The sequence below is a fragment of the Emydura macquarii genome, unplaced genomic scaffold, assembly GCF_026122565.2.
Source record: "Emydura macquarii macquarii isolate MOO-44397 ecotype Brisbane River unplaced genomic scaffold, CSIRO-AGI_Emac_v2 contig_3534, whole genome shotgun sequence".
In the NCBI taxonomy this organism is placed as follows: domain Eukaryota; kingdom Metazoa; phylum Chordata; order Testudines; family Chelidae; genus Emydura; species Emydura macquarii.
The window spans coordinates 740,960-768,263 of NW_027133671.1; the positions used below are offsets into that span (position 1 = coordinate 740,960).

The following is a 27,304-nucleotide window of genomic DNA, read 5'->3' on the forward strand; positions in this document are numbered from 1 at the left end:
GGATGGTTATTCAATAACCCATTGACTGACCGATTCTTAAAGGGCCGAAGCAGATCCTTCCCACAGGTAAGGAAAGCATGGGAATTTAAATCTTGTACTTGTCGCACTCACTAAGCCTCCCTTCAAACCATTAGGTTATTACCATTAGTGATAGTTGCATTCCTTTTGACCATCACCTCAGCCAGAAGGGTAGGTAAGTTGGGAGCCCTAACAGCAGATTTGCCATACACTGTATTCTGAAAGGACAAAGTCTCATTACGTTTACCTCTGAAATTCACCCCAAAGTAGTTTGGAGTGTCACATAAACCAGTCAGTCCACTTACCTGTGTCTTTTTGGAACTGTATGCATCTTAGGAGGAGAGGAGACTTCACTCCCTTGATGTAAAATGCACTCTCACTTTCTATTTGCAAAAGACAAAATCAGAAAATCACCTAGACTGGCTCTCGCTATTTCAAAACTAGTCCAAGGTCAAGCTATCCCAGAGACACTCTAAAAGGATCTTGAGCTGCATCCTGCTCTGTTACTTGTCGTTGCATCTTCCTTCCCCTTGTGTGGCGAGAGCTCATTCTGCAAGAGTGCAAACAACTTCAGTGGTATCACTTCAGGAAGTACCAATACTTGATGTTTGCAGGGCACCTACATGGAGTTCCAGCCACACGTTTGAAAGACATGATGGTCCAGTACAGAACTTCTCCTCTGATGCATCCTTTGGGACAGCAGTCGTCCAAATGGCTCTGCAGTCTGCATTCTTGCAGCCACCTCCTTCTTAAATACCGCTTGTCAGTCATCCACACTGGAATACACATAGGTATAGCACTTGAAGAAGAGAGAGTTACTTTCCATATACCAACTGGAAGTTCTTTGGGATGCGTGGTCCATATTTGTATTCCACAATCCAAGCTCCTTTCCCTCTGGTTTGGCTCTTTACTGGATTCATGATAAAGAAGGAACTGGAAAGAGTCAGTCCACTCTGCTATTTATGCCTTTGGTTGTAAACATAAGAAGAGTGAGGATGGACCAATAGATGCTGGTTGCAAGAATTCTCTGACTGGGTGTGGAGCACATGCAAATCCACAGTGGAATACTGACTGATAGGGACTATAGATCTCAAAGAACCTTTCAGTCGCAATAAGATAAGTAACTTCCTCGTGTCCCAGTTTTGCAAACGGAGAAACTGAGCCAAACTGATACATTCATTCAGTGTGTAGGCTAATCATCTAAGAGCTGGGAATAGAATCCAGGTATGCTGACAAAATGTTCTACTGCACATGTTCAGAACATAATTTTCAAAGGATCTTGACTATGTTAAATAAAAACTATTTTTTCCTGGTAAGCAAAGACACTGCTGTTCTAAAGACTGTATGTGCTAAGTCTCAAGTTTCACGCTTCCATTTTTTACTGAAGCTGTTTTTAAAAAGCATGGGAAGATTCTAACTCCCCCCCCTTCCCTCCCACAGTCATAGCAGGTGGAAAAGAATGTTCTCAATCTTCTTTGGTGAGAAACCAACCATTAAAACTTTTGTTTTGGAATAATTTGGAAAGCTATGTTTAGTAAGCGACTGGCATCTGCTGTAGTGAGTGGAGTAGAACAGTCTATTAATGCAGGTTTAGGTTGTGTTCAACAAAAATCAGGCAATGCAGAAGTGAAGGTTTGCACAATAAATATTTACTCAGCCATATTGCACATCCCTTGAATTTTAAGATTATATTAGCAGCCTAGTTAGTAGTTGAAAATATATATGTGAAATATGGGTGTGTTAGAGTTCGCATGAAAAGAATCTTCTATCTTCTGATTATTTTGTAAATCTAAACCTGAACTGTGCACTAAAGTGTAGCCCTTAATGTCATTTTTAATATTCTTTTTGAGGGTGAATTGAAAGAAAATAATAAAGAAAACTCTCCCATTCACCCACTTAGTCTGTCTCCACTGCCTCGTGGGCCTCCTCACCCTCCATGCCAGAGCTAAGGGATGTGCAGGGGAGCTCAAGCCTGCTGAGCAGCTTGCTGACTTTCCACATAGAATCATAGAACCAAAGAAGATCAGGATTGGAAGGGATCTCAGGAGGTCCAACTAGTCTAGTCCAACCCCCTGCTCAAAGTAGGACCAACCCTGACTAAATCATCCCAGCCAGGGCTTTGTCAAGCTGGACCATAAAAATCTCTAAGGATGGAGATTCCACCACCTTGCTAGGTAACCCGTTCCAGTGCTTCACCACCCTCCTAGAGAAAAAGATTTTCCTAATATCCAACCTAGACCTCCCCCACTGCAACTTGAGATCATTGCTCCTTGTTCTGTCATCTTCTACCATTGAGAACAGCCTAGCTCCATTCTCCCTGGAACCCCCTTTCAGGTAGTTAAAGGCTGCTATCTAATCCCCCCTCATTCTTCTCTTCTACAGACTAAACAAGCCCAGTTCCCTCAGCCTCTCCTCGTAAGACATGTGCTCAAAGGCATAAGAGTGAGAGTAATTAATCACTGGAACAGCTTGCCAAGGGTCGTGGTGGATTCTCCATCTCTGACAATTTTTACATCAAGATGGGGTGTGTTTCTACAAGATCTGCTCTAGGAATTGATTTGGGGCAATTATGTGGCCTGTGTCATGCAGATTGTCAAACTAATTGATCACAGTGGTCCCTTCTGGCCTGGGAATCTATGAATCTGACTGTGGACATCCAGCCCCAGGGGACCTTTGCTGAGATTCTGTGCTAAGCCCTTTAGTAATGGAACTGTGCTTCCAGATTCACGGGGGATAGTTTCTCACCTGACTGCTTTAAACTATCAGCTGGACAGGCATGCCACAGGTAGTCCTTTAATACGGTCAGGATGAAAGAGAGGATATTTTGTGGGGATTGAGGCTGGGATTTTCAAACATGGGTGCCTAAAGTTAGGCACTCAAAATCATTATATAGGCACACATGTGACTTGATTTTCAGATCCCTTTTACATCATTTGGTATGCAGGCTGTTTAGCACCTCCGGCAATGAGGTCACATGTTTAGGTGCTTAAAATATGGATTTAAATGCCTTACTCTAAGCACTCTTATTAGCAGATTTTGACCTGAGATTTCATCAGCTTTTAATGTAGGCAATCAGTGTTCAGAAACTTAGGACGTGTGATGTCATAATTGGTAATACAGGAATGGAACATCCTAAATGCCATCTGCTGTTTCTACACCAGGTAACCTCTCCTTGAGAAAAAACTGCTTAGAATGTTGTCCATTCCTTGTGATATGGATTGTAGATCTTTATCATTATAAATGATGTGCTCATTTATCTCTCTTTTTATATTGTGAGTGATGTGGACACGAATGCTCATAGAAACAAAATGTGTGAAAATCCAACTATATGGAAAAAGTTACATGAAGTAGCTTTATCCTTTCATATAAATCTACATTAATGTCAATTTATAAGCTTGAGGTGGTGGTAGCACTCAGGATCTTTCAGGACCAAAACCCTTTCAATACATTTATTGAAGGTTTAGGGCTACATTTAATAATATGATTGGTGGTAGAAATATGATTTCCACATCAGCAAATTTAACAGTGGTTTTACTTGCAATTGAATTAAGCTGATTTTCTTTTACTTTTATCTCAGCTGTGCCCTCAGACCTGATGAAAGAATTTAACTCTAGACATTTTAGAATTAGAGATTCAACCACCTAGTACTGAAATTTAATCTAAAAATCTTTAAATGGGGCAGGGGATGAAGTTTTTCTATGCCCCTTTGAAGTCTAGCAATCCAGCCAGCATCTGTCTTGCTTAGTTATAGCCAAAGTTTGTAAAGTTTGGATTATGGGTTCATCTGCTTAAGCATCTCAAACTAGTTGGCACTCAAATTATAGGAATCCTTCTAGAAGCACGACAGTGCAGCTCACTCCCCTTCCTCACACAACACTTCCTCTCCTCACCCACGTGCCCTGGCTAGCCTGTCCCACCACTATTTTCAGTACTCTCAGCGTGTGGGAGAAGCTTAGTGGTTTTCTTTCCATTAGTGGTTTCTGGGAAACCTGTTCTGTTCTTCCTCTCATCCTACTGGAGGTAACTTCTGAGCATAGGACATCTTCCCAACTCCCTGTTTTTCAGCCTGGGGCCTAGAACCACTCTGCAGATTCCACGGTTTCTAGCATTTTAAAGCACTCGGTTTCTGAGATGCCCTAGGTTCACTGGGGTATTTATAAATTTATTAACTTGTCATCTGTCTTTTGGTTTTAGTAGTTTTTTTTAATGTTCTGGAGTAAATAGCCTGCCAATATCTACTGCAAGTAAAACTCCTTGCTGAGAAAGATGAAGGCCCTTAACCAGAAGCTGTTAGGGTACCTTCGACATGTGTCCTGATCATTATCCAATAGGTCTAGATGGAAATTGCTCTGAATAAATTCCTTTAAATTGCCCCCCTTGATGATGCATTTGTGATAGGCCGTATCAGGGAAAGACACCACAGGAAATTCAGCTCTTCCTGTCAGAGAGCCATCCAATCCATGCATCCTTGTGAAAGAAATACAGAGCTCTGTTTCTGATACCCACAAGGGTGGAGGCTTTAAGGTCTGAGACCTTATATTTCTAGGAAAAAATCCTCTCTCCTCACAGGAAGAAAACTGACTTTGGGCTCTTGACTTTGCAAATGTCTGCTTCTCAGATTTCTAATATCAAAACAATACTAACAGTTCCCAGACTGGGGTCTCTATCCACCATGACCCCCTATGGTGTTTGAGTCACTGTTTCCTAGGATAATCAACTAAATGTGAGCTGAGCTCCCAGTGCAATACTGTAGTCAAAAGTGCTAATGTGACCCTGAGAGATATAAAGGGGACTATCGTATAGTCATTTTGTCTGTATTTGGCATTAGTGTGACTAGTATTGATATACTGTGTCCATTTCTGGTGTCCACAATTCAAGAAGAATATTGAAAAATCAGAGAGCATTCAGAAAAACGTCATGATGATTAAAAAATGGAAAACATGTCTTAAAGTGAAAGACCTGAGAAGGTGGGGGAGAGGGGAACTTGATCAATCTATAAGTACCGATACAGTGAACAGAAATTTAATAATAGAAGGATGTTTGATCTGTCAGACAAAGGTATAACAAGATCCAGTGGCTGGAAGTTGAAGCTAGACAAATCAGACTAAAAATGAGGCATACATTTCTCACAGTGATGGTAGTTAGCCATGGGAACAACTTACCCTGGTTTGTGCAGATTCTCCATCACAAGAAATCTTTCAATAGAGATTTGATGCTTTTCTAATGGATATGCCCCAGTTCAGTGGTTCTCAACCCATGGGACGCCTGTGGCCTAATCAGCACACAGCTGCAACCCATGTCATATCCTCAGGGTCATACAGGTAGTAAGTATTGAATGTGGCCCACAATGGTAAATAGGGTGAAAGCTACTGTCCTAGTTCAACTTCACCTGTGGGACTTGAAGCAGGAATTAATTCAGGGCAGTCCTATGACCTCTGTTATGCAGGTGATCAGTCTAGATGATCTTAATGGTCCCTTCTGGCCTTACAAAAATAAATAAATTAATTAAAATGATGTATTCCCTGTATTGCCTTTTGGGTTGGCGTTTATGCTACATAGATCTTACAGAAAGTATGGTTGTGACCATGTACTTATCTGGATCAAAGAGAGATGTTTGGAAGGGCAACCAGTGCTACCATTGTGCTACCGAAATCACTATCATTCAAGATGAGCTACCCAAAGTCTCCGTTTGTCTCCCCAGAGCCCATTTAAATAAATTTGAGCCCTGGTAGGCATCGCTTTACTCAAAAGACTTGCTCCAGAAAAGGAGCCTGGATGCAGTGGTCCTCCAAAGTTAGCAGATACCTTAGTGCAAATGTTTAGAGACCTGCAAATCCATGGATATCTGCTTTATATCCATGGTTACCTGCATCCACGGATTTGGTTGTGTCATTTCCCCTCTTTGCAGATCGGATATTTTTGTATCCGTGCAGAGCTCTAACAGTGAGATAAGGTGCTTGTACAGATATGAATGCATATAAAAGGTGGCGTGCAGGTTGTGGGTTGGATACAAGTTAATTATCGTGGAGTAGATGCGGATCCAAATTTTTGCATCTGCACAGGGCTTTACAGATGTTAACCCTGAGGGCCCCAACAGTGGTGATACATGATGGCATGCTTCTGTGAGAGAACCCTTAGTTGAAGCTGTTAGTGGCATCAAACCACATAAAGTAGAAGAAAAAGATTCAGACGCTGAACAAAAGGATGAAATGGCATGGCTTGGAGGCATAGTTATATGCCAAGAATTAATTATTGAAAAGATCTGACTCTGATCCAGAAATCCCTGTAGCAGTGGCTTAAGGCCACTAACCCTAAAATCTCTGCAGTGTCCCCTACGGTGAATAAAAGTGCTGGCAAGCAAAATGAATGCCTGCAAAGGGTTGGTATGGGACTGAATGAAGATTTCTTTCCTTGAAGTCTGAGCTCACAAGAGGTTGCAGCAGCTGTTAAGAAAAACAGAAGAAACGGGGAAAAGGCATTTGGATACTCAGAGGAGAAATGGAATAAATCCTCACCCCATGGTGAGGACTCCAAAAGACAAAGGAGGAGAGCTTCCTCTTTTTGAAAGTGAGAAGCTTGGCCTACTGTGTGGACATAGGGGGGTGGGGGAGGGCTGAATCTGGACAGGGATCACGAGCAGCCTTGGGCAGTGATTATGCAGCTCTATAATTCTGTAGCTAAACTAAAGATCTTGGAAACCCCGCAAATATGCAATACTGTGGGAAGCCTGAAAGGTGAGATTTAATGAGAATGGAAAATTAGTCCAGGGAGGGGCTCAGTTGGCCTGAGGAGAATATTGAATATCATGAAAAGCTTACATGATCACTTTAGATGTAATAAGGGCTTGGTAAAAAGACTGTTCAGCTGCACAGAGCACAGCTTGAAATGAAGGTCAGGCAGATTCAAAACATAAAGGAAGTCAGCATGCTGGGTTTCCCTCCCCCCACGTAATGTTCTACTCTGTGGTGATTAGTGAGTTATGTTTGCAGAGCAGGGCTGAGTCTGTGCAAGGGGAAACAGAAGGAAGTATTTTCATTCTCCAAAAAGTGTATGCTCTATGTGGCCAAGTGGAAATAAAGCAAACATTGAAGAGAGCAGAACAATGTTTCAGGGCAAATTTCCCCAGCCTTGAAAATAAATGACTCCAAGTTTTGCTATTCAAATAGCAGCAGGACACAAGTGTTCTGACACTGGATTCCACTGGCATTCTCTTAGTGTAACATAGTCCTGAGCCATAGGAAATCTTTAAAAGTGTAACTTCAGCATTGTCGAGAAGGTTGACATATTTAGTTGTCTATACATATGCTAACCAGGCTGAGCTAGTGTAACTATAGTTATTTAAAATCCTTAATTATTCCCAAATTAGTATGAGGAATAGAGTTGGCGACTGCTCTGAAGAATATTGCTAGATCTCATATATTCATTCCGGATCAGGTTTTTGAATGAGCCTGAAGCAGAACTTCCATGAAAGGTGGAAAACTCTTACTCCCTGAAGGCTAGATTGTGCCCTGCCCTTACATAGCCATGCGGGGGCATAGGAGAAAGGAAGGGCCCAGCCACATTAGCAGCTGGAGTACTAATGGGTGTCCAGGGACTACAGCCTGGATCCTTCCTTCCCTCCCCCCCAAGGAGCTACTGAGTGGTGAATGGATGCAGCCATGGCTTCAGGTGCTTGCACATGGGTTAGTGGAGCTGGCTGGCTTCATGAGGGCAAATATTCTCCCCCCTTTAAAGGGAGGTAGTGAATCATTGCTGAGGTGATCCAGGCAGCATTGTTCAGAGTGCCTCCCAGTGCTGGGATGGTGGGCCTGTGATAAAAGCACAGTCTAGCCTTTAGAAGGCACTTGTCTCCTCTGCACACACGCACTTAGGAGATAAGCCACTTTGTGAGAAGCACATTGAACTGCATCTCTTCAAGGTACGATATTTATATTACAGTACAGTGCATAGAAGCCCTAATCAGGATGAAGATTTGTTCTACTAGACTCTGCACAAAATTAAGCACGGGCCATGTCCTGGAGAGCTTCGTCTAAAAAGATAGGGGGCAATGGAGACAGGTGTATACAGTTTTTATATTCAACTTTTCCACCTGTCCTCAGCCTAGCCATCGTATGTTGACTGGATTTTTACTGGTAGTGTGGGAAAAGTAGATCTGGAGAAGAGACTGCCACCTTCTCCTTCAAATCGCATGGATCTGTTCAGGAAAAGCATTCCAGGCATGTAAGGGACAGCTTGAAGGAAGGCACAGAGAGATTTGTTTAGAGTGACCGGATAGCAAGTGTGAAAAATCGGGACACTCTTTTCGGGTGGGGAGGTAAGGCATAGTTGTCTATATAAGACAAAGCCTCTAATGTTGGGACGTCAGGTCTCCCTAGCTTTGTTTGAAGAGCAGACATGGGCTGGCATTGCTGATGCGGTTAAGGAGCAGGGTGGTGACAGGACAAGAGCTGAGTTGTGAATGGCCTTGAAGATGATGACAGGTAGCTTGGACTCCTATCTGATATGTGGAGTTCCATTGCTTTGTCCCAGCTTGAACAGTAGCAGGTAACTCAGATGCTGACAGTTTCTATCATCCAGATTTGACAGTGTCCAAAGAAACAAGACTTCAGAGTGAACTTCTCTCTTCCTCCAGCACCTCTCAACTGGACAGAGTATAGAAATGCTGTTTCAGGGATGAAGCTGACTGCTACTGATCCATTCTGGACCAACCTCATCTAATCACCAGTGGCCTTTCTCATGTGGACTAGGACCTTACTTCACAAAGAGCACCATCACAGTCAGTGGGATAACATGTGGAGCAAGGTGCTACCCTGTGTGAGAGAGGGCATCGGAATCTGACCATATAGTATGTTCGTAGCAAACTGATTCAGTATAAACAGCTGTAGAACTGAGCATTTCAGGATCAACTGTCCAAGGCCAATAAATACATAACTAACATGCAAGCTATAGTGGAGGGACATGGGCAAAGAACGACTTTTTTTTTATGCCTAGAGAATCCAATATCTGGCCTTTGCTTTATCGCATATTTGGAGAAAATTAATTTCTATTTGATATTACACTAAATGAGGCAAGATTAAGCATTATAGAAACTCAGTCACTTTTGCCCTCCATTACAATCAAAATAGCTACTCTGTTTTTCTGCTTTTATTTCATGGTGCTTGGCTGCTGTATTCTGAATCACATATCATTCCTTTTTTAACTTTAAATCTTTTTTTCCCTTCTCCTTTGCCAATCTTGGTAGGAACTTATTTAGGTAAGTAACTTACAATTTTAACACTGTTATATGCCCAACAGACTTTTATAAGAAACCATTAGTCTAGTATAGGTGCTATTTGGTATAATCTAATCCTATTCTGCTAATGGCACTTCTGTACGTACACTCCTACAAGTTCACCCACTGTTTTAAGGTGGGTTTTAAGTTTTAAGGTGATGTTCATCTGGCAATCTGCACACAGCTCCAACAATGCACAATACTAGCGCTAGTTTCTCAGCAGTTAGAGTAGTCTATAACTTTCATGATTTATTTATGAAAATGGTGTGGGTATGCGTGTGTGTGTATACACACACACACACACACACACACGCACACAAATTCTATCACTATTTTAAAGTTAAGCTTGAAGTTCACTTAGCAACTTGAAAATGAAGTCTGTTTCCTTATCATAAAATATTTACTCTGCCATGTGCACACACTAGTTTGTTGTGGTTTGCTCATGAATGCGGGGCTGCTGATACATTTTGTTGTTGAACAGAGCAGGATCCCTGAAAATACTTTTTTGTTGTTTTTTGGTGGCAGGGAGAGGGAGAAAATAGATGTAAAACATCACATGGACTTTGAAAACAAATCTATGTATTTTAAAAGGTAGTCTAGATTTTAAATTTTCTAGTCTTGAGAATGTATCTCTCTGTACATCTGTTTATCAGAGCTACATTTCGGAATGACTTTTCATACTGCATGTTTTGCATGATAGCTCTCTTCAGCAAAGGGAAATAAAACATTTGAAGATTAACTTCTTGCTGTGCTGATTGACCAAAAGAGGTTCTTGGGTCTTTGGGAGGTGGATGTGCATTTTGGGAGAGCAAACTTTTGTGCCTTGGGGGGGTGACCATGCTTCATCATTGGGGAGGGAGTTAAATGTTTTATGTGCTATTAAATCAGGCCATCCCAAGTTTGCCCTAAATGGTTGGGTGCTGGACTGTGGGTTCCCTTGGAACTCAGTCGGTGCTTCAGAGGTTGGTTGTGAGGAGCTATAATAGAGCTGCTGGTAGAGGAAAGGGATTCAGGTGAAGGTTATGTGGTGCTGAGGTCAAGTTTGCATAAAATGAGGTAAGAGAGGTGTAGCAAGGCTTAGAGAGTGCTAGTTACATGAACAGCTGACTGGCAGATGGGGAGGTACCCACTTTCTATTCTGCAGCTTCCTGACTTTGGCCTTTGCTGGAAGGTCCCCCCCCCCCTTTGCCAGGCACCCCGCTGTGAATGAATACTTCCCAGAGACCAAGCTGGGGGGGGGATCTGGGTCTCCCACCTCTGGCAGTGACTGGAGTGCATTTTGTGGTGGTGCTGAGGAAGGAGATTGCGCTTCTGAAATGGGAGTAGGCAAGTTGCGGGGGAGAGTTATGATGCTACCACTGTGGCATGGCAAGGTCTCGCTGGACTCCATGTCAATTAGAGCATGCATGTCTGTGACCTTGCAGATTTCCCCAGGAAATCAGCCACTCTAGCAAGCTTCCTCGGTAGTGTGCCAGAAGCTAGAGACCCCTCTCTTATGCTATTCTGTGGCCCCAGCACAATGGCTCCTGCAGGAGATGCAGATTTCAGTGTTCGTTGGAGTCATGAGCTCCCTCAGGTCAGGTATTCATTGGATTCATTTTTAAAAAGGAGGGGGGGTTGGTGTATAAAAAGCAATGTTTTTGTGTTTTATTTCGGAGATCTAATCTAGGTTTTAAACTTGCCTTTATCTGATTGGAGTAATTAAATAGAAATGGAGTTTAGCTGCAGTGAAATTGAAATTCTGTTACATTGCCTCTCCTGGATCGCCTTGGGAGGAAGTCTATTCCTCGGCAGCTCTGACATTCTAAGATTGGCCAATCATAAGACCGTGTTAACCCACTGTGACTACTCCCTGTGAAGCAAGCTTTCCTCCGGAATAGGTCTTGTGCCAGAGAGCAAAGGTTTGAGGCCTTGTCCGCCATTCAAGAGCTAAGACATACTTTGAGGGTGTCATGCACTGTCCTGTAATATAGTTGCTTGCTCTATAGTCATTTCAATAATGCTCCAGAGTCATTTTTGGTTAAGGAATTCTAGGTTACCTGCGGAAGTGCAGTCAAAAGTTCTTGACTTAATTTGACCTTTTGAAGTTCCTCTGTTGTTCATATTTATTATACTATGAGGCTTTAGGAAAATTGCAAGGCAGTAGACACTCTCCAGGGCTATGGGTTTTTTCATATTGTTCTGTGGAAATAAATCCTAATCTTTGAGATTTCAGAAAGCATCTTAGTTTCCGTAGCCATCTGCCTTGTAGCTTTCATCCCCAAAAGGAGGAAAAATCTGGTTAGTCAGGAGAAGCTTATGGCCTTTCTCCTCAGTTTTGGATCTGTCATTGAATATCTCTTAGAAGCATGACTTGAAAGCATGCCTGAGGAACTTGAAATAAATGCTGTATTTTCTGGAGTTTCTCTGCCTTTGGGGGACAGTCAACCCAATATTTTCAGTCATGGCAGTCTATACATTCACAGGTCATCAAAAAGGGATATCCCAGGCTCCTTTCCTGGTCCCTTTTCAGGGATCCCTGTAATGAGACACTGCTAAGAGAGAAATTTTCCTTTTAAATATAGAGAGCTGTAGAAGGGGTGCCAGAGCCCTCTGGAGTTTTATTCCTAATATGTACTTAGACCTAAGAGGTTTATGTGTGCGTGTCTGTTTGTTGAGGGAGAAGGGTGTCTGTATTCCATTTTCAATCCCTGAAAAATTGAACAGCAGTTTAGGAAAGATCGTGTATCTCCAAGGCAATTATCATTCCTTCCCCAAACTCTCAGGTCTGGTTCATGAGCTTCAAGATGTATACTTCTACCTCTTGATAATGAGAAATCACCAAAAGTATGTCTGGTTCAAGCTAGGAATCTGTCACTACCAGTACAAAGTATTTTCCTTTGGCCTGGCAGCAGCTCTGAGAGTATATTTGGAATATGATATAGCTGTGGCACTGTATCTCTTTTACTGCCATGTGATAACTATTGGTAAATGGTGTATTTTAAATGGCCAGCCATTATTTCTGATGTAATTTTCTGTCATAACACACTTAGTTTTTTAGATGGCTTTTCCTGTATTCTTTCTTGTCTTGTACATTCCAGGTGTATACATTTGTTGAAAGGGAACAATCTCAAATAGTGAAAGATTAGTATATTACCTACATGCATCTTAACATCAAACATAATGTAATAGTAAGACTATAAAAATTGCTTTGAAAAATTTATCTATTTTATATTGCTGAGTTGTGGATCAGAAAAATAATCAACTACAACTGTGGGTTCCTTTTGCCCGGAAGGAGCAGTTTACTATTGAGGTTGGGTCCAGATGTTTAACAGAATTTTGTGTTTTTGCTACTATTGTCTATGGACTTGAGGCACAAGCTCTTGGAACCAGTAGTAATTTCTGCCCTGCTTTCACCTCTGAGTCTTGCTTTTGTCACACTCAACATGTGACAATTGTCTCCTCACCATGGAGGATCGGTATTAATCATGATTTTGGAACTGGGAGTAGCCTTGCTACTGACTACTACCTTGGCCCCAGTAGCGATCTCTCTTCTCTGAATGGAAATCCTTTGACACAAGTTGCTCCTGTGGCCTTTGTTTTCCTTGGCATCAAGCATATTGAGCCTTGTGCCTTCCATCCACAGAGCTCAAATTTTTTCACAAACATCGGTTAGTTAAAGCTCTCAATACCCTGTGAGCAAGGACGGTATTATCCTCGTTTTATAGAAAGGGGAACTGACACATGCCCACAGTTACACGACGGATAAAATTGCCAAGCAGTGACTAGAACTCAGCTCTCCTGACTTCGTCTCATGTTGCAACCTAATGTCCATGTTCCATCCGATAGCTGTGTTGAGCTCCTTGTCTATCTCAAATGGCTATTCCTGCTACTACTGCCTTTTGAATGTGGCTGCTGCTCTTCCCTTAAAGGTGTGAATCTATTTTCTGGAGACTTTTACATTCCCTTCACCAACTGAGCTACTTCCTGATACTGGATGTATCATTGACTGACCTCTCCGTCATCAGGGAGACAAGGTGGATGAGGCAATATATTATATTAGACCAACTTCTGTTGGTTGAAGGTACAAGCTTTTGAGCTACACAGAGCTCTTCCTTGGGTCCAGGGTCACCTACCTTGTCTCTTTAATATCATGGGACCCCAACACAGCTACAGCAATACTGCAAATAATCTTCATTAGATGATCTTCAGCTCTGTGTGGATGTTTGAGCACCGAAGTACTAGAAAATGAAGCCATGTGTGAATGTGTGTGTTTGTTTTCATATGCTGGTAGCTACTTATATCTGCCCTTTTGCAGACAGGTGCACTGTTACCGTATGTAATGCAAACTACTGATTTTAATACAATATTACAGTTGAAACCACTGAAGCACTCAAAAATAGGAAAGTCCAACAGTTGTATTTTTCCCCCTGAAACATTAACTTGGCCTTGTTGTATAGCCGATATGTTTTACTGGTGTACTTGCTGAGTATTTTAGCGTTTGTTATACAAAGGAATCTTCAGACATAGCCAGTTTTGATGTAGGCCATCTGTCTGACGATTATGGTCAGAATCTTTTAAAGCAGGAGCTGTGCGTGTGCATGAATTGTTGCTGAATTCTCAAATAGCAGCAGGGACTTTGCTCAAACATTTTTTTAAAATAAAAGTCAAAGACCAAATGAGGAAAAGCTCAGGCTAAGAGGATAATGTTTAGGAAAGTTGTGAGTGTGAAAGCAGGGTGATGATGCAAACCCATTTTGTAGCCAATGAAGGCACACTGGTAGTTGCTTCTTACAATACATATTCTCTTTATGTCTGGAGCAATTCCTTTCTGGGCTATAAAAGGGGCCCAGAGACACTCGTGCACTGCAATTGATGAAATGTGATTGATTGTTTTGGGAATGTGCACGCCAGTACAAATTAACTGACGTAGGACGATTTTTAATGTTACCTAGCTGAGCATAAAATAGTAAAAAGGTGGCAATGGAAAAGACTTATTAAGTTACCTAAGCCATTCCCTGCCAGACTTTTGCTGCAGCTTTATACCAGCACTTCATTCTCTTACATACTGAAAAAACTTGTACATGTCCAGTAATATTCCTCTTTCTTTAGAACTGTGGTTCAGTTTACACACTTGCTCTGCACCTAAAACATGGGCCTTTTGCAATGTGATGGAATATCTAATAATGTTACTAGACTACCACTTACTATATCAGATCACTGTGCCTGATGCTTTCCAGTACTGTTACTGGAGTACCACCTTGTGTGTGATGGAGAGGTTTGCTGAGCTCTATGACTGTCAGAGCTAAGATACTGGAAGCCTTTACTTGTGGCAGATTTTTATGGACTGAACAGTTCAATAGATATGATCTGATTGTACATCCAGAAGATAAAATCCAAAAGGAGTAGTTCCCTGGATTTTCCTGGATGTTGACAGTTTTTACTCTTTGCTCCCTTGATGTGCAAAACCCTCTTTCCCTTTAAGTCCATCATAAAATTTGAAAACTGGGGATTTTTCCAAGTAATTGAGAAGTAGTTTCTATATCTGAAAGTGGGGATTTGATTTTGATTGTGATGGTGGTTTCCTATGTATTGTCTAGTAAGGTAGGAGTGAATGGAGAATAAAATGAGTAGCATATTTTAACTTTTTGGCCTTGTTTTTTAGATTGTGTTGTTAGGGAGGCTATCTTCTCAGTTATCCCTCTAGGAGGGGGAGATATTAGGGTGGTAGAAAACTGCTACATCAGAAAACCAACCCAAATGCAAACATAGCTGTGTTTGTTTGATTTTTTTTTTTTTTTTTTGGTATTTTTTTCTGTCTTGGAAAATCACTGCTGTCTTACGAGCTCTATTCTCTTTCCTGTTTGTTAGGTCTGCCTAACCACGGACAAACCAGACAAATGGTAAGAGAATGTTCATTTAAACCAAAAACGGGAAAAAGAAAACAACAAAACAAAACACCCAAACTGTAACTCTCTCTAGATAGATTACCCCTTTAAAGCTTAGTTATTTCACTTCTGCCTTTGCTGTTCACAGCTATTCAGACTTTATCAATTTTTTTTTTTCAATTATCCAGGATGGTTCTATGTATGGAAAACAGATCTAGGCGTTTAAATGAAAAAGACACAATGCAGTCTGTATCAATGAAATTCTGTTTTGAATGGAACATTTTGGGTGTCCACTCAGATGGAAATCAAGAGAGTGGCTGTTTACAGCAAAGCCTCGACAAGCATTTTAGATGGAATGTGTTTCATTGAAGCAGGAAGGAAGGCATTTTGTTTGGAAAATGGTTTATTTTTTTTTTTTTTTTTTTTTTTTTGGAAAGTTGGTGTGCAAGTTGTCTGCCGAGAATGTGTGTGTTTTTAAAAGTAAAAAAATCATCTTTGCCTTTCATCCGTTATGCTGAGAGCTTTATCAGGGGACAGAAGCAAATAGCCAGTCTGAACGATGGGTCTCTGGCAAAGTGATTTTCATGGACTGCTCCTGGGGTGCACTTCACCCCTTTGCAGAGGGCAAACACAAAGAGGCGGCGCCACTTTAAGCCATGAAAATGGGATTTAATGGCCCTTGTTCTGGGTCTCTTCATAGGGAAGAATTTTTCACCCTGGAATTTTTGCTGCAAAACACCCTCATAGTGTTGCCATCATAGAATTTGCCCTGTTTGGTAAATTGCCACAATGTACTAGTGTGAATGGAGGCACTCAGAAATTAGTAAATCTGCAGCAGGTCTGAATGACAGCTATTGAATAATGACTGAGTATTATCAAATCTAATGCTTCTGTCTTGGGTAGAGTATAATATCTTATGGCCAGGATGTAACATTGTCATGCTATTCTAGTTGTAAGATCATGTTGTTTGTCACATTAGCATTTGATAAGAACTGGTGAATTTTTAATTGAATTCAGTTTCACCTCTTACTGCAGAGGAGACTGGCTACTTGTTTGTGTCTACTGTGTAAACCAACTCACAATCTAGTGGGAGAAATCTAAGAAATGGCCATACCTCCATCACCTGTAGGGATAAGAATGTTGAATTATCTTGCTTCTCTGCCTATTTGATAAAATGTTCTACTGAAAAGGAAAGGTCCACGTTTCAGGATGTACCAGTTGAACTGATTACCCTGTTTGGGGAGAGAAAAGGCAGACTCCAAGCATAGTTCCTCCTCTCTTCCAAACGTTTCTGAGAACTTTCACTGAGTCGTTCAGACTCTTAACACACTGCAGAAAATATTCTTCCCACCACAACGAGAAGGACAATTCTTCAGAAATCTGGCAACACCATATTTCAATCATTGTTCCCCAAACCACAAAAGTAAATGCTGAATTTGTGAAAGTATCTTGGTGGCTTGCTTTGATGCCAGTATTGTCTAAAATACAAAGGAGGCAGAAAAACTGAGAGAAAGTAGTCTATGCCATTTATAGAATATAACTGAGGGAGCTGCTCCCTGTTTTCAAGGAGTTAAGAAGGGAAAGGATTTAGCTCTTTTGCAGAGTTGTATTTGCTGAGAGAGAAGAGTAGGAAAATATATCCAACCTAAAGCAGCCAATGGCATTTACATTAGAGCAGGCTGAAAATTTTGTCACATCTTTTTTTGAGAGAAAATTAGATTTTTTGACTAAATGAAATTCTCACAAAGTATCTGCTTTCTGCAGAAAATTTAAATGATTTGCCCCAAAAAACCCAAACCCCTCACATCCCCTCCGTCCCCCACCCCTAAAAATATTTCAGTTTGGCTATGTTGCCACACTGCCTCTTGGGAATTGACGTTTGGGTGCTTTATGTTTGCATTCTCCTGTAGGGCTTCCCAGCCAGACTACATCTCCCATGATGCACCATGGCCAGAGACTCTCATGGTACACTACTTCCCCTCTTCAAGAGGGGTGACCATGGTGCATTGTGGCAGTTGTAGTCCTCCATGAGGTGCTGGGGCCGAATTTCCTAATCAGACTTTTTGTATTTTGGTCAGAATTTTTCAGGATTCCAATTTTCCCCCCAAAATCAAAATTTTCCATGGAAAACTTAGTTTTCACAAACTTATTTTTGTTTTCATCAACATTTTCTTTACATCTCTAGAAAATTTTCTGAACAGTTCTAATTTGCATATTTCAGAGCCTGATTCTGCTGATGAGCTCTGTTAATTTCAGTGGGATTACTCTAAATAGTACTTAGTTTGAGTACAGGTGGCAGAACTGGGCCCCAAGTGATGGAGGACAACCATACTTCAGTAGTTTTAATTCCTTGCATGCCCTCACCTGCATCTTTATAAAGGTAGACTTACAACTTTCAATGGAGTGGCAGTGGCTAACTTCATAAAGCAAGTTCAGTATCAGTGGGGGCATCAAAATAAGACAAATGTCAGTGAGACCTTCTGATGACCACCTTTAAAGTTTGCTATTTTAGCTTTTTCAAAAGCATCTTTAACTATATATTGCCCTTCTTAAAAATTAACCTCAAGGCAAAAGGGATGTGGGTGAGTGTGAGAGCTCAGTATAACCTTGGAACCAGATTTTTATGTTTTACTGGTTGTAAATCTAGATTTCATTCTCCTGGAATTTAATGGAATTACTCCAGATTTACAGCAGTGTGACTGAGAGCTTCATCCTGCACTCAGTCTTCCAAACTTGACAGGATCCTTCTGTGTACAAATGTTGGTTTACTGGCCTTGCTTTGTATTGTTTGTTAGAGTACTATCCTGTCCTAAACCTCTAGTACTAGTGGCCAGTTGCTTTTTCATGAAATTTACATTTACTCCTAGGCAGGCGGGGGAGAACTTGCAGTGAACTTTTAAAATCTGATTTGGCAGCTTTAAATCCTTCTCTCCTCTTGTTTAATTGTTTGTCTCATGCCACCATGGATTAGCTGCAGTCCATAATTTTACTTCTTTATATATTGTTAGGGACCAAGCCGAAACTTGCTGCTCAATGGGAAATCATACCCAACAAAAGTCCGATTAATTCGTGGTGGATCCATGCCTCCGGTGAAAAGGAGGAGGATGAACTGGATTGATGCGCCAGATGATGTGTTTTATCTGGCCACTGAGGAAACCAGGTAGGGAATATATGTCAATCCAGGGATTCTTACTGTGTGTGACTCCTTTTGGTTTCTACTTCTCATGTGTCACCCGCAGCACTATTTATGCACACTGATGACATTTGTATGATTGCTCAGAAATTCTCTTCACCAGGCCTGGTGTTTAAAAGGAATGGGCCCCTGGCCAACTGTATGCCACTGCAGTACACCACGTAAAGTGGATTCGTAGGGACATAAGACTTGAAGAGATCTCCTGGGTCATCAAATCCAGTCCTTTGCTTAGCAGGCAACTCATTATATAATCCCATTCATAAATTTATCAAGCTCCATCTTAAAACTGCTTGGGCAGTTTGCCTTTACTCCTCCTACTCTAAACCTTCTTCTCTCTGGAATCGAAAATTGCACCTATGAGCTCTTGATTTGAACTGGAGCAAGTGTGGATTTCTCTCTGATTTTGTGGCCCAATGAGGTGAAGAGCTTTAGGATTTCTTGGATTGAGTTGGTCACCTGCTGGACTGATCTTCACTGAATCAGCTAGTAGTTGAGGCAAGGGTTTCTCTGCCTCTTTAGGGGAACTGCCATGATTGCCAAACTTTTGGTGAATACCGTTGGTGTTGCAGAAAGAGCAAAGGGTAGGAGCCTGTACTGGAAATAACATGTTCTTACCAGGAATCTGAGGTGTTCCCTGTTGGCTGACTAAATGGATGCTTGTAAATAAGCATTTTGCAGGTAGAAAGCCACAAATCAGTCGTGAGGATCTAAGGAGGGAATCGTGGAGGCTAGAGTCATTGACACTAGTGGAGTCCTGAGTTTGAAACAATGGATGAATTGGAGATGTCAAAGAACCAGAATGGGATACAGCCTTCTTTCTTCATTGGAATGAGAAAATATCGTGAATAAAATTCCCTGACACTGAACTCTCTGGGCACCTTCTCCACTGCTCTCAGGTGTTGAAGGGAGTCCATTTCTTGTGTTAACAGTATCTTGTGAGAAGGGTCCGTGAAAAGGAACAGGGGAAGTAGGGGGAGAAAGGGTCTGAAGAGACTGGGACTGAATTAGAATACTGCTTCTTCACAAGCACCAGGACCCAGTGTCCCAGGTGATTACAGTCCAGGCTTCCTGAAAATATGAGGGGATTGCCAAAGGAGCAGAGGTGGAAAGGAAAATATCCTCTGGCACTTCTGTCAGGCTCTTCACCTTGGCGTCAAATCTGTGGCCTCAGGGAAGCACCAGACTGGCGGGAGGTCACCTTCAGTGGAATCTTTTCTGTACAATTCATGTTGTATTCAATGGCCAGAAGGGGAGAACGTGTAGAAAAACAAGTGATATTTCAGAAATACCAGGTTTTGGATACCAAATCAAAATGAGTTGGTTTGGAATGAAAACTTCAATTTGAGTCATTTTCCCATGAAAAATTTTGAATTTAAAATGTATTGTAGGAAGAAAATGTTTTTGTGACCAAATTTATAATGAATTTTCTGTACTTAAAAATATGGGAATCTCCCTTTACCAATGGGATAAAACCCTTGGATGAAATCCTGGCTCCATTGACATCAATGGCAAAACTTCTGTTGGAATTGATCAGGTTTTCACCTCTTGTTTCTAGCCCTAGCAGAGTACAAGATACCAAACTTCCAGGTAATTACATTTTGACACATAGGAAAGCTGTTACAGATAACGGGACTGAACATTACCCATTCTTGGGCTTGGGCCTGGGCCTGTGTCATTTTGATGAAATGAGAAATTCCACATTTGAGGGGAAAAGAGAAAATTTTTGGCTTTTTTAAAATTATTTTAACTGACAGCTGTTTGAACCTGCTCAGAAGTTTGGAATGTAATATGTCTAAAAGAGGTGGCTTTGTAGGCAGGTAAGGTAGCCAAAGTTGTATGATGGCTCTGAAATGTATCACATGGATATTATTGCCATGAGTGTTTGTGTAGGAATATTTTAAAATACCCAGGTTATTAATGAAAACTGTTTGGTTGCGGTAACTATTTCAGACATTACCTACATCTGCTCCAGTATAGGCTCTGATCCTGCAAACAATCCCATATGTGAATAGGCCACTAAAGTCAGAGGAGAAAAGTTAGAGAAATGGCAATCCTCTTTTTTGTTGGGTTTATTTTAAAAAAAAAAAAAAAAAAAGCTGAGAAGACTTGGCTGGAATAGGCATCTTCAACCCATCCCGTTAAGCACTCTGCGAAATAGGAAATAGTCATAAATGCCAGGATTTTCTGCCTTCGTGACCATCTCCTTTTTCTTTTCACTGTTTATAGGAAAATTCGCAAGCTGCTTTCATCATCTGAAGCCAAACGAGCCGCCAGACGCCCTTACAAGCCCATTATCCTCCGGCCAGTCCAGGCAGTGCAGTTACGACAGCCCATGAATGATGAACCGATAATCATTGAGGATTAAAACAAATTGATTAGCTCTCTTAGTGACAGTGGATCTGCCTGAAAGAATCTTCCCTCCTATACATACTTGAGTTTTTATGGCTATGGTGTTGAACTAACTGCTGAAGATTGGAAACCTTTAAGGAACTGTTTTGCATCTTTTAAACCCCTAAAAGGAACTCAGCCCCATCTGAGCCCAGATGACTACAGACTGCGCTCTCTCTCTTGCGCGTGCTTTCTCTCCTCCTCTCCTCTTCCTTTTTTTGGTAGCCTCTTTTCCCCCTCTTGCTTGTAGATTACTCAGCCTTTTTGTAGACATGTGGGAGGGAAGGTAAGTTTAACTTATTAAGAGAATGTGGAATAGTAATTTTTAGCTTTCTGTTTCCTCTGCCCTTCGAAAAACTAGAATCCTTCGTTTTGTGACTGAGCTCTTGTTGCTAACCATTTTTACAAGGCTGTGTTGTAAGAATTTTTTTTTTTTTAATTTTGTGGACGGTGCCATTTTTATTTCATTTTTTTATTTCTTTTGTAGATAAAGCTCTGATCTGTAACTCAGATATTTGGAAATACAGGATTTGAAAGCCAGCTACAGCTTTAGCTAGCTCTCTTGGTCCTGTCCCTTGTGTTTTTTGGATAATTTTGCATGGCCGATTTTGCTTGTGCTCAGGCACAAGACAGAAACAATTCAGGCTCAGAAAGGAGCGAGCTAAGAACTGAAGAATCTTGCAGAATATTACACTAACACTGAGCAACTGAGGACAGGTTACTGGCTGTTTTATTCCAGTCAATCCCAGGGAGATCTGGCTTGTGGCATTTTTCACAGTAACCAGAATTTTGTGTGCTGCTGTCTGCCTGCATCTGGAATCCTACGTGCTGTTGTAACAACGTGGACCAGCAGTAGGCCCTCCAGTGCAACTAGTGTAATGAATTGCTTTGCTCTGGCTCCAAGAGTCAAATCCACCAATGCCCAGGGACATTTTGCTTTGAATTCTGAACCTGTTTGTGCATCAGTGTTTTTGGACACACCTCTCCACGGTGAGCTTGGTTTTTGTTAAATTGCATTACTGTACATTTCCCGTTTGGAAGGAATTTAAAGTTAAATTACAATTGGGTTTTAATTAGAACAGACTGTGTCTGAAACTGTTTTCCCCTTGGCATTTAGTATTTGAGGTTTGTTTTTTGTTTTTCATCGCCTGAACTTATTATGTATTAGCAAGTCTGTGTGATTTCTTTTTCATTTGTCTTCTCATGGCGGTGCATTTGCAAAATGCCCTGCTTTGTTTCGAAAGGTTGTAAACTGTTGTTTGCAACTTGTGCCGATCTGTCCATGTACCTGCCTCAAGCAGATGACACAGCATGTAATAATTCCCAAGTCATTCCAGATGTGTCAGCAGTGAGATGAGCCAAAGTTGTATTTGGATTATCACAGTCCAGCCGTGATTCAGTGCAGCACTGCACCCCTTTGGGTAAGGCAGGAAGGAATCCCTACAGAACAAGAACAGTTAAGTTAACTTTACTTAATAAACCTGGAACCTGAGCTTTTGTGAAACCTCTGGCTTCTTGTCTGTGTTCTGCAATGTTAACTCGAACATGACCTTTGCCAAGGCACCATCTGCCTGTAAGCTGTGGAGCTGCACTGTTTCCCTGCCTCCTAGAAATCGCTTTGATTTGAAAAGTGCTTGGGGGACTGTTCTGCTGTGTTCTCAAATTTCTTCACACGTGTTCTGCCTGTCAACTTTGTCATTTTGGGCAAGCCCAATTTGTAGTTCGACCCTACCAGCAGACTTAGTGTTCTGTCTAACTACATTTTAAAACCTGCAGTGGCACCTCGGAGTCCAGACCTAGCTGAGGAGCTAAAAACAGCTGTGTAGATGTAGATGCTCAGGCTGTGAAACCCATCCCCTCCCCGAGCTTCAGAGCCAAAGCATGAACATCTACACAGCTGTTTTTAGTGCCATCACGCTAGACCAGACTCTGAGCCTCTCTGCCATGGGTTTTAAAATGCAGTGTAGACATGAAATACCTCTAGAACTATACCTCAGATCGTTTTAGAATCTGAAAAGTTAAATTATTCTCTCCCGCACATGGCTCTTTTAGGGATGAGGGGAACAGGATGCTAAGCCAGCGCCGGACTCTGAAAACTCTGCCCTGCATAAAAATAAAAGATTCAACACTGAAGCTTCTGAATGAAACTATTGAATGTGTGGTCCATACCATCATACTGAGCAGGGGCACGAGTGTATGTGGCAGGATAGAATCCCAGTGGGCTAACTTCTGAATAGGTTGACATTTAAATATTTCCCTTCCACATTAACTCACTATCAGGACAAGCAAAGTTAGTTCAGCTACAGTGGTGAGTCACTTTATACCGGGGACAAACTGATTCCTGTAGCTTATGCTGTCTGCAGCCGGGCACTTTATATTTTCCCTTCACTGTTGACCCCCAATTTCAAAAAGGAGAGGACAACCAGGGGCTGAAAAAATGTCAGATTTGCAAGGCAGCCATGTCCAGTAGCGCCGTGTGTCATAGGCCACAATGGAGAGTTGGTGTAGTAGTGCCGCCTTGTGCCTTGCACTCAGAGTTTTGCTTTGTTTTTCATCCACATACTGCCTGTGAGATCTGATGAAAGACACTGCCTTGGGCTGTTAGCTACAGGAAGGCCTCAAGTCCAGTAGCATGTGACTTTCCGCTAAGAGGAGGAGACCAGCCTGAAGTGACTACTCTGGAAATTGCAAAATTTAATCCTCGCAGACCACTTTAAAAATGTCTTTAGTTTCTGATTTAATGCCGCCAAAAGCTGGCGGTGAAGGTCATGGCTGATATTCCTATTGTACTGACTTACGTCCACTCAAACATACGCCTGTATTCAGAGATCTCGGGCTGGAGAGATGCATTTTGGTTTTCATTTGACAAATTACAGAGAATTTCTAATTTCAAACTACACAAAGTAGCTTAAAGTGAACACTTGAGGGCGCCAAGCCTGCAGTTTCAATGAGTGGAGCAATGTAAACAAATTCACGTGTCTTAACTAGGATGTTTCTCTGATTATTTAAAATCAGACTGGACAAACCCCTGGAGGATATCCCATACTGCACTGGCCTCTAGGATCACACGGCCATTACTTAATAGGGCTTCCCTAGCCTTTCTCTCCTGTGGCAGACTGCACTTAGCTGGGCCTTGGGGGACGGCAGATTAACGTTTTTATATGGCAACCACCAGGTCATGCTCTATGTCAAGAAGTGAACACTACTGAGGGGCAGCTCTGATAGCCTCTGTCGTCTTTGCCTCTCAGCTCTAGCACTCCTCAGCAACCGGACTGCCCCCGATCAAATCCTGTTAGACCAGCATCCATTGCAATACACTTCCCGCATCTCCCCAACAGCTCTTTCTTTCTTTCAAAGGGGGCTTTGAAAACCATTCTCCCCTCGAATGGTTGTGGTGGGCGGTGGTTCTCGTCAGGACCTTGTAAAGATGTGTGCAAAGCAGGGGAAGTGATTTGCCATTGGAGTCCTGTCGGGAGCCTACCCCTATCAGCCGCTGGGCTCTGGCCACTTCCCTAATCAGCCATCCTGTCTGGATGCCTTCCTGAGCGTAGTTCTCCAGTGACTCAGATGGGAGCTAGCTGCAGATTACACCAAATGAGCCACTTAGAGGTGATGTCTCATCTCTGTGTTTGGCACCCTCTGTGTTTCACGTTGCTGCTCATTGCGGTAGTATCTGAGCACCTCCCATGTAAAATCTGTAGCAAAGTCCCTAGTGGACTTCAAGAAGTTTCTGGCATTTCTCCCTGGTGGGGTCAGAATCCTGCTCGGGGATAGATTGTGTTGGGGCTGGGAAGGATTTGGAAATAACAAGGGTGTTTCACTTGTGAGTGTCGCTCATGGTGGAAAGGATGTCTCAAAGCAGAAGGCTTGGCCACGTTTCCTGATGCTGGTCAGATTCTGAATTTACCTCATCCCCTTTGGAAATGGTCCCGCTGTTAAATCCCCTTGGTGAAGAAAACTTTGGTCCCGGCTTTGTGTGATTTTTTGCCCCAGAGGAGCGGACAGATTGTTGATCTAAATTCTGTCTTTGATGTAGCTGGGGCTTGATCCATTCTCAGCGGCCTCAGCCTGAGGCAGGTAGTCAGCTACAGTCTATACCAGCCAGAGTCTGTGCATAGTCTTTACAGTCTGCTTCAGATGCAAGAAGCTACAGTGACCCAGCCAGGAGGTGACACGTTCATGGATTGCTGTGGCCAGGGTCTTGTCTGCGAGGAAGTTTCCTAGCCAGCAGGAGGTGAAAGGGGGCATTTTTGGAAACTTCTGCCATGTGCTCATCCACGCATAGTGAGGAGTCAAACGGGAGCCGGAGGCTTTGAATCACTCTGAGAAATGGGAGCTGTAGGTCTCCAATGGGAAGTGGTGACAGCATCTTGGCCAGGCCTTCAATGTGTTCTCCTCTCCGACCAGCATCACCTGGGTCCAGCTTCAGCCAGCTGCCTTTCACCTAGGAGTGACTTTCCTGTAGGCCCGCCGGAGTGGTGGCGGTTACGTTGGTGGAGTGGTATGTAGCCAAGTGTCATCAACATCCTGTCAGCAGCCAAGGCTGTGGCATCTCTCTCCTCCCACGCAGACATTGTGGGGAGATTCTTAGTGCCCCTGCAGCTGTCTATTTGCAGTGCCCTGGTTGTGAGGCATCCTAGCGTCACGTTGCTGTAGGAGTTTGGTGGCTACAAGAAACTGGCATGGGAGGGTGGAGTGGGAGCAAACCAGTAATGTGAGGGAGGTCAGGTAGTTTCTTTCTCTGCTACAGTCCTCTACATGCCCCTCTGCGCTAGGCTTAATCTCAGGCTGCTGGTGTATGTGCATGAACGCAGGGTGCAATACGATTCCTTCCTGTCCAGAGTGCGGCTGTGCAGCCATCAAGATGCTGCCAGCTGTTGGCAGAGGAGCTAGGCATGCAGTGGGCTTGAAATGTAGTCTCGCTTAAACTGCCTCATTTAACCCTATGTGTGCAGCACGTCAGGCTCAACACTTGCTGCACGCTGTACTAGGACAAGTAGCCTGGAGGCCTTTGTTTAGCCAATGCAGAGATGTCACGTAGATCAAATCTCAATCAGCAAGTCAGTCAGTTTTAAATGGATAATTTATGTGGTGAGTGGCCCGGCTTCAGCAGTGCAGACTCAACTCTGAGCTAGTGTGTCGGAGGAGAGGTGTTCCTTTAGCCTACAGAAGAGAGAGCATGAGGAAACTGCTGCAGGGACATTGCCTCTTATGATTGTGCCACTAGGAGTGGAAGTGTGTTAAGACCATTGCATTTGAGAACATATGGCTGAATAGTGTCTCAGAGCAAATCTTCTGATCGAGGGAAACATCTTTTGGATGCCTGTTGTGAGATTTGGGGCCCAGCAGGCCTACGTTGATGTCTTGAGGGTTGTGTCAACAAGTGACTGACAGGTAAACACGCTCTCACTAGCTCTGATATCAAGGAAAGATACAGCATAAAAATGAGAAGGAATGATGTTTCCACTCTTTAGGCAAACTCAGCTCTGGCAGAAACCAAAGGATTTTGCCTTGTTAAATTTTTTTTTTTTTTTTTTTTTAAACATAGGTGCTTCCAGAGGCTCATAAACAAATCAAAGCTTTTCTAGCTCCCAGCTCAGCTGAGTAAAACCTATCAGAGCCTGCATGTATCAGCCTGGATTTCCCCACCCTGGGAAGAGAAGGCTTACTTGCTGCCAAGTTTATGCCAAGGCAAGTGGTCTCCAACAGCATCCAGGAACGACATCTAGGGCAAATGTCTGAGCCAGTTGTCTCCACCACTGTGCCAGTGGAATGGGATTGGACCAGTAAAGCATGCCCATAGCATTCTTCTGATGAGTGCTTCCCCTGGAAGCTGTACAACTGGACATTTTTATTATAGGCACAGTGAGAATCCATGCCCTATGTGACATCTTGCACCATGGGAAACATTTATGTTCAGAGAGGAAGGATCCGGCTTCTAGGAGTCCTGCCTCCTCATTCAGCTGCTCAGACTGTCTGATGGCCAACTCCCTCCGCTCCCTCTCCAGTCATCAGAAAGATCGAGCCATAGAGGGCAATTCTGAGAGCCCTTGCTGGCCCTGATTCTTCGGCTTGAAAAGTCCCTCCACAGTAAATTCAGCTTGTCTGTCTGTTTTGCAGCATATTGACATTTACCTTTTTTTCTACCCTTAGCTACACCGTGTGAAACCCTTTCTCCTACTGCACATGCCCATGCAATGGGGGTGGTTTTAAATGTACCTAAATACAAATTTCTACTTCCCTGCCATAGATTCATTGATTCCAAAGCCAGAAGGAACCACTGATCATCTAGTCTGAGCTTCTGTATAGCACAGGCCAGAGACCTGCCCCCAAGTAATTCCTAGAGCAGAGCTTTTAGAAAAATTACCAATCTTGATTTTAAAAATTGTCAGTGATGGAGAATCCACCAGAACGCTTGGTAAATTGTTCCAATGGTTAACTACATTCACCGTTAAAAGATTACTCCTTATTTCCAGTCTGAATATGTCTAGCTTCAACTTCCAGCCATTGGATCATGTTCTACCTTCCTCTGCTAGACTGGAGAGCCCGTTATTAAATACTTGCTCC

The 27,304-nt window shown here is 42.5% G+C and overlaps 1 protein-coding gene across 6 annotated transcripts in view; it reads left to right on the forward strand.

Moving 5' to 3' along the window:
- MTA1 (metastasis associated 1) overlaps positions 1-21,847 on the forward strand; it is a 111,171-nt gene extending 89,324 nt beyond the window's left edge. For 5 of the 6 annotated variants that reach the window (XM_067536342.1, XM_067536343.1, XM_067536344.1 and 2 more), the window contains 3 exons: positions 15,140-15,171; positions 18,165-18,316; positions 20,576-21,847. In XM_067536342.1, the coding sequence (XP_067392443.1) occupies positions 15,140-15,171; positions 18,165-18,316; positions 20,576-20,714 (323 nt within the window). In that variant the 3' untranslated portion in view covers positions 20,715-21,847. The remainder of the gene's footprint in view (positions 1-15,139; positions 15,172-18,164; positions 18,317-20,575) is intronic. The other variant, XM_067536347.1, reaches the window with a different exon arrangement.
- Positions 21,848-27,304: the final 5,457 nt, after the last annotated feature.